This window comes from Lepidothrix coronata, unplaced genomic scaffold (assembly GCF_001604755.1).
Source record: "Lepidothrix coronata isolate B3197 unplaced genomic scaffold, Lepidothrix_coronata-1.0 Scaffold0, whole genome shotgun sequence".
In the NCBI taxonomy this organism is placed as follows: domain Eukaryota; kingdom Metazoa; phylum Chordata; class Aves; order Passeriformes; family Pipridae; genus Lepidothrix; species Lepidothrix coronata.
Genome location: NW_016690180.1, coordinates 7,962,096 through 7,980,143, shown reverse-complemented (window position 1 = coordinate 7,980,143; position 18,048 = coordinate 7,962,096). Strand labels below are relative to the sequence as shown.

The following is an 18,048-nucleotide window of genomic DNA, read 5'->3' as shown; positions in this document are numbered from 1 at the left end:
AGTGGTGCAGTTGACAGACCTCAAGGATGGGATGCCACCCAGAGGAACCCAGACAAGCTTGAGAAGTTGGTCCATGGGAATCTCATGAAGTTTAAGAAGACCAAGTACAAAGTGCTGCACCTGGGTCAGGGCAACCCCCAGTACCAACACAGGCTGGAGGATGAATGGATTGAGAGCAGCCCTGCCTAGAAGGACTTGGGGGTGCTGGTGGATGAGAGGATGGACGTGACCCAGCAATGTGCACTTGCAGCCCAGAAAGCCAATTGTATCCTGGGCTGCATCAAAAGCAGTGGGGGCAGCAGGTCCAGGGAGGTGATTCTTCTCCTCTACTCTGCTTTTGTGAGACCCCACCTGCAGTGCTGCATCCAGCTCTGGGTCCCCAGCACAGGAGGGACATTGAGCTGCTGGAGTAAGTCCAGAGGAGGGCCACCAGGTTGATCAGAGGGATGGACCACCTCTCCTGTGAGGAAAGCTGAGAGAATTCGGATTGTTCAGCCTGGAAAAGAGAAGGCCTTGGGGTGACCTAATTGCAGCCTTCAGTACCTGAAGGGAGCCTACAAGAAAGATGGAGAGGAATGTTTTACAAGGACATGTAGTGACAGGACAAGAGGGAATGACTTCAAACTGAGAGTAGCTTTAGATTAGATATTAGGAAGAAATTCACTACTGTGAGGGTGTTGAGGCACTGCAACATGTTGCCCAGAGAACCTGGAGATGTCTGATCCCTGTAAGTGTTCGAGACCAGGTTGGATGGGGCTCTGAGCAACCTGGTCTAGTGGAAGACATCTCTGCCCATGGCAGGGGGGGTTTTAACTAGATGATCCCTTCTGGCACTAGGTCCCCCCAACCCAAGCTATTCTGTATTTCTGTGATTCTATGAAAAAGCTTTATTTAGGCGGTTTTGATAAACCGACTCATTTTTCACATCATGCATGTAACTGACTTTGACGTACAACCTCCATCATATGTTGCCTTCTTTTTTTCCTTCCTGAAAAATCCCTCAGATGTTTAATACCATGTAGTTCCTTGGGTAAATTTTAACATTCAATAAACAGTTGTATCAGAAATGTCATCAGTTAAACTGGGAGCCTTAGAAAATTACATTCTGATGATTAAAGGTATGTGAACTTTACTGCCAACATTTAAGAATAGTTCGTTATGAAAATAATTGAGTTTATAATGCCTATTGTCTTGGCCAGTGGTATTCTTGGATTCAACACTGACTGGAAGAGAAGTTAAGGAATTCAGCACACTGTAATAACTCTGTTATTTACTGCTTAAGTTGGAAAATCACTTATACGTCATAATCACAAACATTTTAAATGTTCTCAGACGCTTAATTTCTTTTGTTACATGTGCTTTTCCACAAAATATTTACACTTCCCAGGAAAGACTTTCTAACCAACACTGGTAGTCAGTAGAATGCAGGCATAGAATAAGCATAAAATTCTCGTAGTAAGTGAACTCAAAAGAACTTTGATAAGACCTCTGAATTAATTAGACCTTTTCTAAAAGAATACTAACTCCTCCTCCTTTTTCTTTGATTTTCCAGGAATATCTGTTTTGGAGCTAAGATGGGCAACAACAGTGAATCAGCTTTTTAGAGACTGTCAAGGGTCTACCTCCTGCTTAGAAAAGCATTATTAGATCATCTAAGAAGATAAAAAATTGAAATATTATAACAAGCAAGCAGTTGGTGTGGTCCTGGCAGCAAATCTCAAAACACTGACTTTCACAGATCGAGGGTAATTGAACCTTCCTTCAAACAGAATTCTTATGAAAATTTCCTCTTATCTGCAAACTTCAGGTATTCAAATTCCATGAAACTCAGTTAGGAATCATTTCCACAGTTTAAATATTATAATTAAAAAGAAGGTATGAACTTGGGAACCTATTTAAAACTTTAATTTGCTGTTATATGTATAGGAGATACCTTCTACATCTTCATCCGGTGTTAGACAAGTTTGATTGTCTGAGTTCTCATCTGGAAACTGAGTGCAGTCTGTATCCTCTGGCCACTGCAGACCTACAATCCCAAGAACAGCCTCGCAGCGTTCCTTAGACTGTACACATAATGTCCTGAGGAGACAAAATGGAATTGCACAAAGTAACTGAGTTAATGTCTTAGAAATTCTGAGATACTGTAAGTTAATAATCCCTAGCAAGGGAATTTTAGGACATGCATTGCAATTTTCAGTGCACTTTTCTTTCAATGCAGTAAATGTTAATTGATAAATACTGTCAAGGTAGGCCAAATAAAAGAGGCAGAAATACAGTATGAGAAGGCTCTAGCAGCCAGTAGCTCAAAGAGCTCTGCCTGCTGCTCAGGTTTATTAGCTCTCCTAATCTGCAACAATTGCTGCTGCCAAAGCCAGAAGATTTACAGAACACAGTCTCTTTTGAACAAATACAGGCTCTAAAAAGTACTTGATGAGGATGGTAGAATAGTTAATCTGACAAGTAAAAAACATAAGTTAGTCAGTAATTCAGAATGATGTGGCACTCCTAATTTAGAAAGGCAAACATGCATTAAGATGTCAGTTGTCAATAGCAATTAGATAGAACTTTTCATAGAGTCATGTACTTATGTAAGGAACTATTACAAATGCTAGTGTTCCAAATCAATTCTATGTTTAAATATCCTTTATAGTGGTGCAATTCTAATCAAACACACAGAAATGGAAAATGCTTCATACAAAGCTCACAATATCCTTCTTGTCAAGTTGTCCAACACTAGAGTCAGCAGGTTCACAGTGCACTGACTAAAGAACTGGATGAAGGGCAGAGCTCAAAGAGCCCTAGTGCAAAGTGCTACATCTGGCTGGTGACTAGTCACCAGTACTGTTCCTTTGCATTAAATTTTGGGGACAGTCCTGCTCAATATAGCAGGTCTGGATGCAGCAGTTTAAAGCACCATCAGCAAGATGCTGATGATACCAAAACAGGAGGTGCTGTTGACTCTCTTGAGGGACAAGAGGCCTTGCAGAGAGATCTAGATAAATTGGAGCATTGGCCATCATCAAGGCCATGAAATTTAACAAGAACAAATGCCAGATTCTGCACCTAGGATGGAGTAATGCTGGACACAAACTGGAGAGCAGCCCTGCAGAAAGGGTGCTGGTCAGCAGCAGATTCAGTGTGAGACAGCAGCATGCCCAGGCAGCCAACAGCGCAAAACCATGTCCTGGGGCACATCAAACGCAAGTGTTACTAGCCAGGGAAAAGAGGTGATTATCCTGCTGTATTCGGCGTTGTCACAGCCTCACTTTACACACTGTGTGCAGCACTGGGCCTCACAATTTAAGAAGGATGTGAAGGTCCCTAAATACACCTCCAGAGGAGAGCAACAAAGCTGGAGAAAGGAATCTCCTATGGGGAGTGGCTGAGGATTTGGCCTTGTCTACTTTGCAGAAAAGCTCTCTACAGCTTCCTGAGGAAGGGACAATGAGATGGAGGTGCTGATCTCTTCTCCCTGGGATACAGTGATAGCACACATGGGAACGGTTCAAAACTGTGCTAAGAGAGGCTTAGACTGGACATTAGGAGGCATTTCTCTACTAAGTGTGGTCAAACCCTGGTATAGGCTTTCTAGAGAGGTGTTCAATGCCCCAAGCCTGTCAGCGTTTAAGAGGCATTCAGACAATGCCCTTAATAACACGCTGTAACTTCTGGTCAGTCCTGAAATGGTCAGGCAGTTGGACTAGATGGTCATTGTAGGTCTCTTCCAACTGAAATAGTCTAATCTATTCTATATATACATTTTGAAAATAAACTAACTGTCATTTCTTTCCTTTTTCTGAATACTTTTGATGCTAAACAAACACATGTAATGAACTGCATTTAATAATCATAAAATACAGTTCTCTGTCATTTGCTACAGAATTCCAACCCAAAATTTCTGGCGTTCTCAGTGGAAGCATAAAACTGCAAAAGGCTAATATGACAGACAAAGTCAAGAATTAAATGAAGTATAGTATAGTACCTGCAAGGTGGGATCCGCTGATTTGTGTGAGGGTCACATTTTGGTACTAAGATTGTGCAGGCAAAAAACATCAGGTACTTGTAGCAGTTGGTCTGAACCAAGGCTGGGAAAAGAGAAGACTCCCAGCTGATAGAGGCTTCCTTCTGCGTCCTGTGGCCCAGGTAGTTTGGGTAGTAAGTATAGTTGTAGGGCAAGTTCATACAAAGTTCCAGAGTAATTGGTTCACACTGACCTGTTGCAGAAAGAAAACAAACAAAACCACAAATGGTGTGAGATTCAATTAAATACAGCAGAAATAATTACATATGTATTTAACAAATTTATTAGTCAAGGAATTTCCTCCCAGGCATGAGAAACAAGTTCCAGAGCTCAAGACCCCACATGAGTTCTCATGCCAGTAAAGGTGGGTTTGACTTATGCCTACCTCACAAAACTATTAAGAGACTGATATTTCCTTATTAATATGCATTAATTTCCTGAGCAATGTCTTAACTTGAATGTGGTACAATAAACCATCCTTTAAAACAGATTTCTTCTTTTCAAATCAAAAAGATCAATAATCTTTTCTGATTATTTTCGAGAGTTCCTGTACTTTATAGCAACACACTTCCTACTGGTGTACTTACAATGCTACCATAACACACCTCATCTTGACAGTGCAATTAACAAAATTATGAAGACAGATATCATTGGACATTTGGGTTGGAAAGGATCTCATGAAGTTTCTAGTCCAATATCCTGCTCAAAGCTTGGTCAGCTCTGAGGACTAATAAGTTTTCTCAAGGCTTTATTCAGTCAGGTCTTGAAAAAATCTGCAGTGACAGAGACTGCACAATTTCTCTGGATAGAAAACAGAATATAGAATTTGTTTTTTAATTTTATTTTTTGCATACTAAGATCTGAAGGAAGAATGGGGACAATTAAGTTATGTATTGCACAAGCACTAAGCAAGAGACAGTCTACATGCTAATAATTTAATTCAGATAAGACATCATTAATAATAAAGAGAATGATAAGCAAGGGCAAAAGGAATGGAATAGCTACAGGTCTATATGATTATAGAGACTATAGCTATATACAAAAATTGTCCAGCTTATAGGGGTTTATCCCAACAAATACTGAACTGATCTAGTATTACGGATTTAAAAAATTGCACAGCTTTTGTATTTCTTCTCAAATTGGAAGTCAGAAATGTAATTTTTCAATTTTCCACCACAACAGAAAACTACAGAATTTCACTTCAATTCAGACTGAAATTCAGCTTCTGATTTAGCAATGAGACCAATCTGAAAATATTTAAATTTATTTAGTCTGGATATATGAGAAAATTTTCCATGAAAAATTGTACAATTCAAAAGTGATTTTTTATCTAAAGACTGCAAATATTTGACTATTCTGGAAGAAAATATAACTTAACATGATTAATATACTCTGCCAGCCAGTTGCTAGCATCAGTTGCCAGCACAGTGTGGCAACTGTGTCGTCCCACAGCAGGATCTTTGAGAGGAAGTTGAGAGAAGATCCAACAGTCAATTATTCAGCTGATCAGCAGAACTGTCCACTCTTTCTTGGTCTTGTATTTCCTTTTTTAACTTCTTTTACTGTTACTTCTAATCTGATGATCACAAAGCTCATTTTATGTACAGCTTTTCCTCTCTGCTAAATCCCTGCATACCCCCAATACTGAACTATTTCTGTTGTCTCAAATGCCCCAGTTGCATCTTTGGGGTATATGAGGCTCAGTGACTTCAATTCTCCTCACATTACTGCCACTTCCTTTTCTTCACAATGAAGCAAACCCAAGACATCACCAAATAGATCATGTCTGTATTTAATACCTTTCTGTGTTTATTATTAACTCTCAATATTCCTATCAAATAGGAATTAGTTCCAAACATAGTTACAGAAGTGAATGGGATGTTTCAGAGAATTACAGATTGGCTGAGGTTGGAAGGGGCCTCTACAGGCCAACCCCCCTTGCTCAAGCACAGCCAAATAGAACAGGTTGTGCAGAATTATGTCCAGGCAGCTTTTGCCTGTCTTCAAGAATGGACTCTCTACAACCACTCTGGGCAACCTGTGTTCAGTCAGACTCACAGTAAAAAATAGTGTTTATGGTCAGAGCTTCATTATGTTTTATTTTGTGCCAATAGCCTCTGATCTTGTTACTGAGTCCCGAAGTAGCCTGGCTCTGTCTTCTTTACACTCTCCCTTCAAATATTTGTTCCGTTATTCTAAATATGTTGTAAATGCATTATAATGCCAGCCTAAACTGATCAGATATTATCATACACGGAGAACATCCATCGTATTCAACACTGTGAAATGCGGCCATGCTTTGGAATTTTCCAATCAAATATTTATTTGGGCCACCAAGTACTGGTTTGTCAAAACTGAAATTTTCCATGAGAACTCTCACTTCTTACCAAAGATGAAATAACTCAAAATGCGAAGAAAAAAATAATATGAAAAAAGACAATAGTTCTTCTAGATGTTATGCAAGAAAAATCTCTCCCAAATTGTCTTGCTGTTCCATTGTGTATAAACAATTAAATATTCACTAGACCAGCAAGGGAGAAAGACAGATGATTCAAAAGACTAATTATTTGTTACTCCCATTAAGAATTACAGAGAGTTGCCCATAATGTCTTGAGGAAACATCTACACTAAAAAGCTTTTGGCTTTCCCATGATATGGAGTAGGAACATTGTTTTGGAATTCAAATATCACATATCAAAAATCATAGAATCATCGAGTGGTTTGGGCTGGAAGGGACCTTGAAGATCATCTTTAAGGGGAGATCATCTTTAAGGGGAGATCTTATTGCTCTTAACAGCTACCTAATGGGAAGGTGTCAAGCAGACAGAACCAGACTCTTAGAAGTGTGAAGGGATAGGATGAGAGGCAAGACATGAGTTGTGACACAGAGAATTTCAGTTACTTATATGGAAAATAGACTTTTATGACGAGAGTGGCATAACACTGAAACAGATCTCTCAGAATGACTCTGTAATCTCTGATCTTAAGGATGCTCAAAGATCAGCAGCAAAAGTCATGGGCCACATGATTCAATTGGCACTGATTTGATGAGGAGTTTGAGCTAGCTGACCAAAGGTGTAACCTAAATTCCTTCTAATGCTAAACATGGTACTTAAGATTGTTCCCTTACAGAAACCTAGGCAAAGCATTGAAAGAAGTACATGTAAAGCATTTATTCTTTATAAAGTATCTTATATCTTTACTTCAGCAGCATCTAAAGACACCAGCATGAATGGTGCCTGTCTCAAACAAACACTTGTAGGTGATAGTCACAGCTCTACAGAGACTATGGAGTTTGGACTAGTTGACCTTCCCACATCCATTCCATCCTAAATGGAATAACATTATCCACACAAGCTACCATATAGTACCAGACCATACCTTGCAGAGATAATCTCAGCACAAAGCAATCACAGCTATACATTCGTATATAAGTGAAGCCAAGCCTGCCCATGTGCCAAGGTGACCTGAACTGATGTGACTGTGTTAACACAACACTGTTTTAATTAATTCTGAATAATTTTGAATATAGTTCTGCCCCAGTTTCAAACCTAGACAAATAAACTTCCTTTACTTGTTCACATTGTTCACATTCTTGCACAAGTGGAAAGACAGCTATTCAGAAGCAAGTGCACAGTTAGTACAGGAGCCTTGTGTGGAGTGGTATAGTAGAGGACATAGATATAAGGATACATAGAGTTGAAGACCCTGATACTCTACAACAGGTATTGATCAGAGGAACAATTTGTTTTGTCAGTTTGAATATCAAAATGACTCCTTCACAAAGGGGCTAAAATTCTCCAGGCTACTAAATACAGCAACATGTGGCTTTTTTATATTTTGAAAATAAACCGGTAGGTTCTGCTTTACACTTACACTATGTTGTTTACCTTATGTAAGCACTGAATGTCCTTAAATGCGAAGAAAAAATGCAAATGCAAACATTCATTAAAAACGTATAAAAATTCATAGAAGGAAAAAACCTCCATGTCAAATATATGTACTTATGATGATGCTTTTGTTTCAACATTGCCCCTTTCAAACCTTAATCACTGCACACACACATTAGCTAGTAAATTAAAGTATTACTCACTGTGTCCTACCCCGCATCCTCATTACAATCTAAAACATCCTAAAACAGTGACATTATGAAGCACATGACCTACTTACTGCAGTTCGCCTGGTTGTTTCTCATCTCACAGAAAGAAGCTCCACAGGGATCAGGACAGGAAGAACACCTCTGGTCTCCCTCCTGACAGAGGGTTTGATCTGAGGGAAACAGAAATTTTTTTGTTCAAATTATTTACCAGACCAATAAAAATGACTGAAGTGTAGTGGTGAGAAAATACACTGTTTATGTAACAAGCAAGTATTTCCTTTACATAGTTGAATAAGTATTTCAAGTGTAGTAAGGATGTGTTGTAAGGAAGAAAGTTGTGCACTACTGTCCAGATTTCACCTTTCTTTACTCCTATGTTCAATGTAAGAATTTATATCCCAGTTTCTGAATATGAGATATAGGTCTCTGAAAGCCATTTACCATGACCCTCTAGCAGAGTATGAAAAGTCAGGTAAATCATGTTTTTAAAAGAACAATAAGTCCTAGCTGAAAGAGAATACTCTCTGAGAATTATTCTTCAATGCCATTCAGTTGATCTGCTTCTCATTTTCTAATTTTGTTTTGCTTGACAGTACAAGACATCCTGAAGAAAGATCATCAGAGCTGAAGCTTTATTGTCCTTCTTTGGTTAAAAAACAAACAACAAAAAGAAACCCAAAAAAGCCTATGGTCCTAAAGGTGATATCCAGAATAACTAAATCCAGCATTTTATCAAAAGTTTCTGAGCATGCTACCTGGGTAGTTAGTTTATGTGACAAATCCTTGGACTTTTTCTTATAGTGAGGCTAGCTCCTCTTCAAACCATTAAATCCTGTCTTTCATGTTCAAAATCAGTCATTTAATCTACTATTCTGTACAGAAAGACTGAATATATGGTATTTTACCATCTCATCCTGTTTAAAATGGTCTATTGCCACTATTGCTCAGAGTTTATATTGCACTACTGCCCATGAACATTAATCATTCAGTTATGACATCCTGACACTGGGCATACAGAAGATGCTTAAGAAATACCTTATTTCAATACCTTGATAACAACCTTTTCAAAGAACTGATGATGTAACCATATCTACTCATAATTATGTGGATTTAGTTCCCTTCATCCACGTAATATATTGAAGCAATGAAGGCAATTTGTTTGCCATAGCAATTGACTGTCTTATTTTACAGGTGCATCTAATTGCAAAATGGAACTTGAAAGGCAGGCAAAGCCACCTGACTTCTAAAGCTATCCCAAATATTTCCATTAAAATTATTTTTTAAAGTTTGCTCCAACTTCTTCTTAGCCCACAATGGAAGAGTTTCTCAATTCTTTAAAAATTCATGTGCCACAATGTAGATTTTTTTGATCCTAGCACAGACAATGCTGAATTTCTGTAAACAAACTCTGCTCTGTCTTTTGAATGGATCACAGAACCAGCTGTGAATACATCTGTTTTGGGTTTCTATTGTCACAAAATGAATGAGAGCAGTACTCTTCACAAATGCTATACCTTAGATTTCCTTAGGGTATGTAGTGAAGGAGAACACTTTTCTTATTCAGATATAGACAAAGCAATGGCCATTTGTAATCTCTATGTGTATACACTTGCACTAGGACACAAGGTCCCTGTATCCTTATATAAGCAAGTGGCAAGTCCCTACACCTTGACCTCAGATTTCTATGCAGATTTCACATATTTACTGTGTTTGTAACAAAACCAATACTCCAGATCACTTTAGCCCTTACTTCACTGACTCTGCTAGGCATACCTAAACTTTTTTATTTGATTTGTAGAGCAGAGAAGTAGTAAGTGTATTTGTAGTAACTGTATGTCCTATTATATTTTCTGTAGTTGCTGAAAACAACAAAATACGTAAGAAATACAATAGTAAGCAAGTTAGGCACAAGAATTCTGTCTTCCTTTTACACAGACTTTGCAAGGAACTAAAGGTGATAAAGTCCAAAGTCTGACAAGATATTCCCATGCAAATTAGGATGGATGGAATATGGTCGCATAAAGAATTTTGCACTACACAATACTGCAAAATATTGAATCTTTTAATCTATACCTGTTCATCTTAGCAAAACAAGATTTTTAAACATTCTTCAACATTAACAGGGGAAAAAAAGCAATGAAAACAAAAGACACCACTGACTTCTAGCCCAGATTATGCAAGAGAAATGGAGGATCAAAGAATTCATAGTGTAAGCCTCAGACTGCACATCGAGAAAGATGAAGAATAAAAACTGAACATTTTGTGAAAGTGCACAGTCAGAACTGAGGACAAAACTTGGTCCTGAGTTTTTAGATTGCCACAGTCAGAACTGAAAGAAATTTCATGCAAGACTTTTTTACAATGTCAACATTAATAGCAAAGAAAAATAGCTACATTATTTTCTGTGTTTCAACTTCTCAGGTATTTTTTGGAATGGAGATGTTTAAAGTGGAGTAGGAAGATCTCAAGAACTTTATATGAACAAAGGAGACTGAGCAGAAATGCTTAGTCAAGATTTCTTCTAAACTGGTTTCCTAAAGAAATGAGGCTTATATAATCACATTGTATATTTATCTTATGAAAATAGGCCTGTTCTGCTCTAATAAGTTTTAAGTAGTTTGCCCTATTAACACTATATTTGACAGCACTAGCTTTCTAAATAAAGTTAAATATTTTAATTTCTTTCAAATAAGATTCATAAGAGAAAAACTTTAATAATTCTTGCACTGAAGGAAAGGCTGCAATCTGAACCTATACCTCACCAAAAGTAAGATCATTACATTTGAAAAATAACTTCAAATGCTGAAATACATCATAACATGACAATATTTATTTCTGAGTGTCTTTTGGAAACCATGTTCTGGGGCTCAAGAAATTGTGTGGTTTCTTCTTCTCTCATACAGTCCATCATAAGACAGTTATCAAGTAGCTGCAAAAACTTACATTCTCATATATTTTCCCTTAGTAACACTAAATCATTAGTTTACTTATGGAAACATCCTTTCTCTGATTCCCAAGTTATGACAAAAAAAGGATTTTCATGAGAAAATTCCTCCTCAAATGACACCAATTCCTGTGACAATAGATTCTGACTGCTCCAGACAATGTGAATATGCATTATTTCAAGTAACAACTGATCATGTTAGATAACTAAATACTATGCTAAATATCACCTCCATTTCTTTAACTTTTTATATTTTTAAGTACTAATAAAAGTCTGCTTACAAATTCCTTTGTGAAAGCAGACACCAATCAGCCTTAGCACATGTTATTTGAAAGGCAAAGAAATTTGTCAGACAGCTTTAGCTAAAGACGCTTCAGAGCACAGAAGTCAATGGTAGGTTTGGTAAGAAAAGTAAAATGAGGCATATCCTTACTTTCATTGCAGTTTTCTTCATCACTTCCATCTTTACAATCATTATCTCCATCACACTGGAATGCACTAGGAATGCACTGCCCATTTCTGCACTCCACGAGACCCTGGCTGTCACATGCTACAGATAAAAAAAATAAAAAAAGACAATATTCTTATCAACTTCGGTTAATGAAGGTCTGCATTATTTTTGAACATCATCCTAAAGTTGTTTTAGGAGGAGCTGATAACACTGCTCAGCACTGAACATCAGGAGATATTTTTCATTATGTTTTCAATACCCGATAGCTGTGCTGATATTTAACTACAGAGACTGAAACTATATGTCAGGTATTAGCAACAGACTTATATGAAGGCTTAGCTTTTCAAAAAAAAAAGAAAACATAATTTTTACTCATCTAATGGGAACAATAAAATTAACAAAAAGCTAAATCTGTAATTAACAAGAAGCTGAAACACAAAGAAGTGTATTTCTCAACAATGGCAACAAATGTTTAATTTGCTGCAGCTATCTACCAGAATGGACATTTGTCAAGTGTGAACTTCTGAAATCAAATAAGCTTATAGTTTTGCCTCACAAGTAATTGCACTACTTATCCTAATTTTTTAAATTTAATTTTAATTTAAATATTTTTTTTAATTTTTAAAGAAAGAAAAAATAATTTAGAGATTAAGGGAACTTACAGCAATTTATCTCATCTGATTTGTCTATACAGTCATGGTCACCATCACATACCCAATCAGCTGTTATACATCTTCCATCTCCACACTGATGATGTGTTACCGGATTACAATCTACATAAAATGCAAATTTGAAGGAAAAAAGGATGCAAAGTTACCATTTGTGTATTTTATATTACTGATCAATTGCTCTATGTCTATTAGTTAATCATTCCTATTAAGGAGCCATTTTGCATTAGTAAATTACATCTTCCATACCTGCAGATTTTTTTGCAGATGGTAGTTATATATGTTCTGAATTCTACTGCCTACATAGATAGCGATGCACTCCTTCCATCTCTCAGGTGCACAGCTGTTACCGTTTGCAAATAAGGTTTTAAAATTTGTTAAGCACGTTAAAGGATCTTCTGGTTTATCATCTAATGGAATGATTTTCAGTTAGCCAACATTTTCAGCTGACATCAGAGAAAATAATTCTGTACATTTACCTTTTTACTAAGACATTAAAAAAAAATAAATTCTTGACTTCAGAAACTATGTCTTTTGCAGCCACTTGGAATTTTCCATAAGAATTATTTACGAAGAAATTACTCCAATCTTTATCTTAGTCTTTCTATCTGAATGCACAAATAAAGAAGAGCATTCTGTTGAGCAGGCTAACTTCACACCAAAATAAATACAGAGCGTAGACACAGTCCAGTCTTCCAAATCTGCTATGAAAACCACTTATAGATTGTACAAAGACTTAGATCTTAAATTTTATATAGAAAAAACTATATCAAGATAGGAATTATAAAAGTCAGATTAATGTTTAGAAAATATAAATCATCTTTAAACAAAGATAAGTTATAAAAAAAACCCCACCAAACAACCAAAATTGACAAAAGAGTAGTGAAAGATCTTAGAGTGTGCTTAATTTGGAGCAGAAGTATAAAACAATTCTCAGGGGGAAAAAAGGTCATTGATTTTTAGTTTTTAAATTCTTTGTATTTTCTTTAGAAAAGCAAAAGGAAAAAGTAAGAAATAATATTTTAACTATTAAATAATTAATTTAGAAAACTTAATTTTATCTCGGGTGTAGGACCAGGAACAAAAGTTAGTAAAAATAAGGCTTTCAAATTTTTGCAGTATTTACATGTGAAGATTATTCTTTTTTATGGCAAAACTTCATTGTTTCTCCTATGACAGTTAGGTTTAGGTAGATAGATAAATATAATGAGTCAGAACATGCAAAGATGATTGAAAACAGAACTTGGAAGAAACAGAATTTAAGAATTTTAAGTTCACTATGAAGCTTATGTAAAAACAGTTGGCATCACTGGAGTGTAGCCTCCTATGGTTTCCTTTAATCTCAGTTAAATTCAGTCAAGCTAGCAAGGAAACAAACATAACATATTTTGGCATTAGTTTAAAACAAACTGAAAATCATAATATTTCTTATAAATACCACTACCTTCAAGATTTGGATTGACCTAGAGCTTTCCTCTAAACCTTTTCAAATTGTATATAGAATTTGTGAGCTGTTTTCACTTTGTCCAAATAGAATAACAGCAGGATTTATTACTCCTGTAGTAGTTTAAGAGAAAAGATGACTGGCTTAGGCAATCATGATATCTTAAAAGACTTTAGAAAAACATAAAACTTTCATTTACCACAGTTTTGTTCATCGCTAAGGTCTCCGCAGTCATCATATCCATCACAAACAAAAGTATAATTTAGGCATTTTCCCGTGTTGCAACGAAATACATCAGTACTACAGTCTACAAAACAAATTTTTGTAAAATGTTAAAATTACATTGGAACATTCATATAAACTATGAACACTAGAATGTACTGACTAAAATAAGATTAGCTAAAGATACACTACAAAGGTCTGCATTAACACTGGTGTGTATCAGTTTATGAGAATCTAATATGGAAGAACATGGAAAATCAAAGAAATTTTCAGATATTTCTTCTCTGTTCCTATCAATTGTCTTTTTGTTTAACCAAGTGCTCTAGTTACACATATGGACCAAACTGTTTGATTAAATTATACACGTAAAGTTCTCAAGAAAGGTTGGGGGCTTCGTCATCTAGATTACTAGGACAGTCTTGAGCACCCAACGTGGCTGTTAAATGGAACTGAGGATTCTAACAGCAAAATCAATATTCCTAGACCCTGCTTTTGAGCCTGCCTTCGGTCTTACAATGGTTTCAAATGAGCTTCACGCTTTACACAGTTTTCAGCTCAGTTTTGGCTTGGTGCCTTCTCATCAAGGAATTCTTATCACTGTCAGCCCTAAATCAGTTTAGGCTTTGTTTTCACGACTGAAGGCTTCAGTAAAGGCCTGACAGATATTCTCTGAGAATATCGAAAATACTTGAATACTCTCAGGTTCAATATAAACATGGACTCTATGTTGTAGTTGAGAACGCGGGTAGAAGAGAAATCAGGGTTTGTGGTGTCTAGTCCCATTAGAAACAACTTTTAATTTCAAAGCACACAGTTGGGAAGTGAGTGACCTAGTTTCACTGCCTTCCTCTAGGCTTCTCCTTGACATGTAGCTTTCCAGGGAGAAAGCCAGGATATAAAACAGCTGAGAATCCTTCCTTCCTACTGAAGCTATGCCACTGGAACCAGGGAAGTCCTTTGTGCTTCTCTCGGCATGTGACTCCTGTGTTTATGATTGCACAATGGTCCCACTTTGAAAACAGGGTGTCCTTCTAAGTGTATTACACATTGATAGGTGCAAAACTCTCCCAGAAGGTGCAGTGAGGTTTCTATCCCTTAAGATCAATGTCAGCCAAGTGTTTCACCTAGGTGAATGCCCTAAGTTTATCAAGCAACCTCAGCTCTGGAACTTGAATATGAATCACTTCTTTCCCTCACCTCACAAAAATATTCATATTTTCTAAAAGTTTCATGTCATCTTAGAAAGTAAAAACAGAATTTATAGCATAGTGTGCTTAAAATCAGACAAATCATGCATTGCTCTATTTCTCAGCTCATCCTCCATATAGCAGGTTAAGACACTTATCTCAGATAAAGTCACCTGCACAGGGAGAGACTATTCCATCCCCAACGTATGTAACTTTATAACTAAAAAACAGAGATGTCTCTCCAAGCTGGTAGCATCTAAATTTTAGCATAAATCCTTCTAATATAAGAATTTTGCAATTGCAGATGTATCCTCCCTTTGTCAGACACAAGGCAGTAGCTCAAAGGAAAAGAGGGACTGGAAGCAAGTCCACACTTGTGGTAGCATGTGAACCCCCTTCTTGCCCACCTCACCTTCCCAGGTGCTTCTCTCTGTACAATGGGTATGAAGCTCTGGATGTGGAAGGCCAGTCAATGTTCACTAATTAGTGAACTAGTTCACTAATTAGTGAACTAGTGGGTTTCATTGACAGATGAGTTAGATCTTTAAGCTAGACTTGAGAGGGGAGGAGGATAGTATCAGGCTTGACTGTGACAAGCTGTGGGATGACACACCAAGGTTAGACACAAGAGCTGAGTGATACAGTTGACACTCCTGAAGGACGCCATCCAGAGTGACCTGCTGCACATGGGTCTGGGCAACCCCCAGTATCAATACAGGTTGAGGAATGTGGATTGAAAGCAGCCCTGCCAAGAAAAACTTGGGGGTTCTGGTGGATGAAAAGCTGGACATGAACCAGCAATGTGTGCCTGCAGCCCAGAAAGCCAAATACGTCCTGGGTTGGATCAGAGTGGCCTGTAGGTCAAGAGAGGTGATTCTGCTCCTCTACGCTGCTCTGGTGAGACCCCACCTGGAGTGCTGCACCCAGCTCTGGTGTCCTCAACACAGGACAGACATGGACCTAGGCCACAAAAATGATCATAGGGATGGTCCACCTCTCCTTTGAGGAAAGGTTGAGAGGGTAGGGGCTGTTTATCCTGGAGAAGGAGTGGCCTTTCAATACTTAAAGTGGGCATATAAGAAAGATGGGGACAGACTTTTTAACAGGGTCTGTTGCGATAGGACAAGGGATAATGGTTTTAAACTAAAAGAGGGTAGATTTAGACTAGACATAAGGAATAAATTTTTAACAATGAGGATGGTGAAACACAGGGACAGCTTGTCCAGAGAAGTGGTAGATGCCGCATTCCTAGAAACCCTCAAGATCAGGTTGGATGGGACTCTGAGCAACCTATTCTATAACTTAATGAGGTGACTTAAGACTTTGAGAGGGGCAAGAATGGCAAGAAACATTAGCATCTTTTATCAGACAAGCTTTCAGGAAAATAAGTCCTCCTTTAGTTTTGCTATTTCTGCTAAGTAAGTCAAGAAAGTCTTATGTGACCCCTCTCCTCAACTCTTACTAAGTATCCTAATAGAAGACATCCTCCACACATAAACCCTGTATCATTAAACAGACAGGCATTCTTTTAAAGGTAATCTTAGAGCTTGCAATCTTAGTTCATGAAATTTATGCTTGTTTTTTCAAGACATGTAATATATTTATTCTTTTGTTACTAATTTCTTATTTTCCCATTTCTAATGGAATTTGAGAGCCATAGTCCCATAGGCATTTTTAAAGTTTTTAGCTTACATTAAATCTGAAGCTAATGCTGACAGGAAAAATATAAACATGCAATACTTTTTACACAACAGACATTATCTCAATCTCCATTAAATAAATGGAGGCTATTAAAGGAAAAGCAAGCTCTAGCCTCATTCATATTAAGACCAGGAGGAAATTAATGCCATTTATTCCTTGGAGTATCCCAGATAAAATCTAGCAACAACTTCCTTAGAAGCAGCTTTGTGAGTCTTGGAATGCTCAGGCTCTTAAATCACTAATAAGAACAAATCTTTTGAGGTGAGTGTAAACTGCATGGTTTCCAAAGTCTGAATGAGCAACACTGTTTTGTGGCATCATGCCCTACTATAGTCGCTATTTAATAATTTTCCCACATTTTCCTTTTTTCTTTCTTTTTTTTTCCCTTCTCATAATTTTCCTACCATACAGTTGCTCAGCTTTTCTAAAAGTGTTTGTAGTCCAAGGACATTTTTGTTCACAAAGAAAAACACATAGGAACTCTAAAGATGTGCACTACCACAGACAGATAAATAAGAAATTAAGTTATCACATATGTATATTCATTTTTCTTTTCTACTACACCACATAGTGGGATTAATTTAAGTAAATCTCATCCAGGGTTGATATGAGAACTTTCTAAACAGATGGTCTTGCATCTACTCTGAAATCAATGCCAAGGACAAGGAAAAACCTACAGCTAACAGTCTTCAGCTGATTATCGGAAGCACTCCCTTATTGATCCATTTTTAAAAAAGCCCTGAAACACTTCTAACTTCCACATGGCTCTTTGCAGAATATCTGCCTCAAGGCACAAAATCTGACAGATCAAAACCACATGCTGTAGCCTGAGTGAGCAAAGGTGAACAGAATCAACGGCAACTGACAAGAGTCCAAATGTCAGTATATGCAAATACCGTGCAAAGCTCCTATTCTGTACCAAAAGCCTTCTTTAGTGTTCAGGTTTCCCTGAAGGGATTCAGTGCTTCAAAAGAACACTGCAAGGTTTAAGAAACTTACTGCAGTGGACCTCATCACTCCAATCATCACAGTCGTTGTAGCCGTTACACTGCAGTTTCCCTGGGATGCAGATCCCACTGGCACACAAGAAACTCTCCTCTCCTCCACACAGTGCTGCAAAAGAGAAGAAAAGACAGAATGAGGAGAAAAATCATTAGCATCAACACTACAAACTTAATGCTACTTTAAACTGATATTCAAGATTAAACTGATAAACTGATTCAAGATTTCCCACAGGGAGGAAACAGCACTGAGTGCAAGAAGGTCAAGAGAAAAACCTGAAAGAAAAATCTCAATTTTTGAGATAGAACA

The 18,048-nt window shown here is 37.3% G+C and overlaps 1 protein-coding gene across 4 annotated transcripts in view; it reads right to left on the bottom strand.

Annotated features, from left to right (window-relative positions):
- CORIN (corin, serine peptidase) overlaps positions 1 to 18,048 on the bottom strand; it is a 119,748-nt gene that overhangs the window by 34,613 nt on the left and 67,087 nt on the right. For 3 of the 4 annotated variants that reach the window (XR_001873090.1, XM_017804660.1, XM_017804681.1), the window contains exons 6-12: positions 17,737 to 17,850; positions 13,827 to 13,934; positions 12,178 to 12,288; positions 11,498 to 11,614; positions 8,192 to 8,290; positions 3,983 to 4,214; positions 1,934 to 2,079 (exon numbers count right to left, since the gene is read on the bottom strand). Coding sequence is in view for 3 of the 4 variants with exons in the window: in XM_017804660.1 (XP_017660149.1) it covers positions 1,934 to 2,079; positions 3,983 to 4,214; positions 8,192 to 8,290; positions 11,498 to 11,614; positions 12,178 to 12,288; positions 13,827 to 13,934; positions 17,737 to 17,850 (927 nt within the window). In the remaining variant the exon portion in view is untranslated. The remainder of the gene's footprint in view (positions 1 to 1,933; positions 2,080 to 3,982; positions 4,215 to 8,191; positions 8,291 to 11,497; positions 11,615 to 12,177; positions 12,289 to 13,826; positions 13,935 to 17,736; positions 17,851 to 18,048) is intronic. The other variant, XM_017804674.1, reaches the window with a different exon arrangement.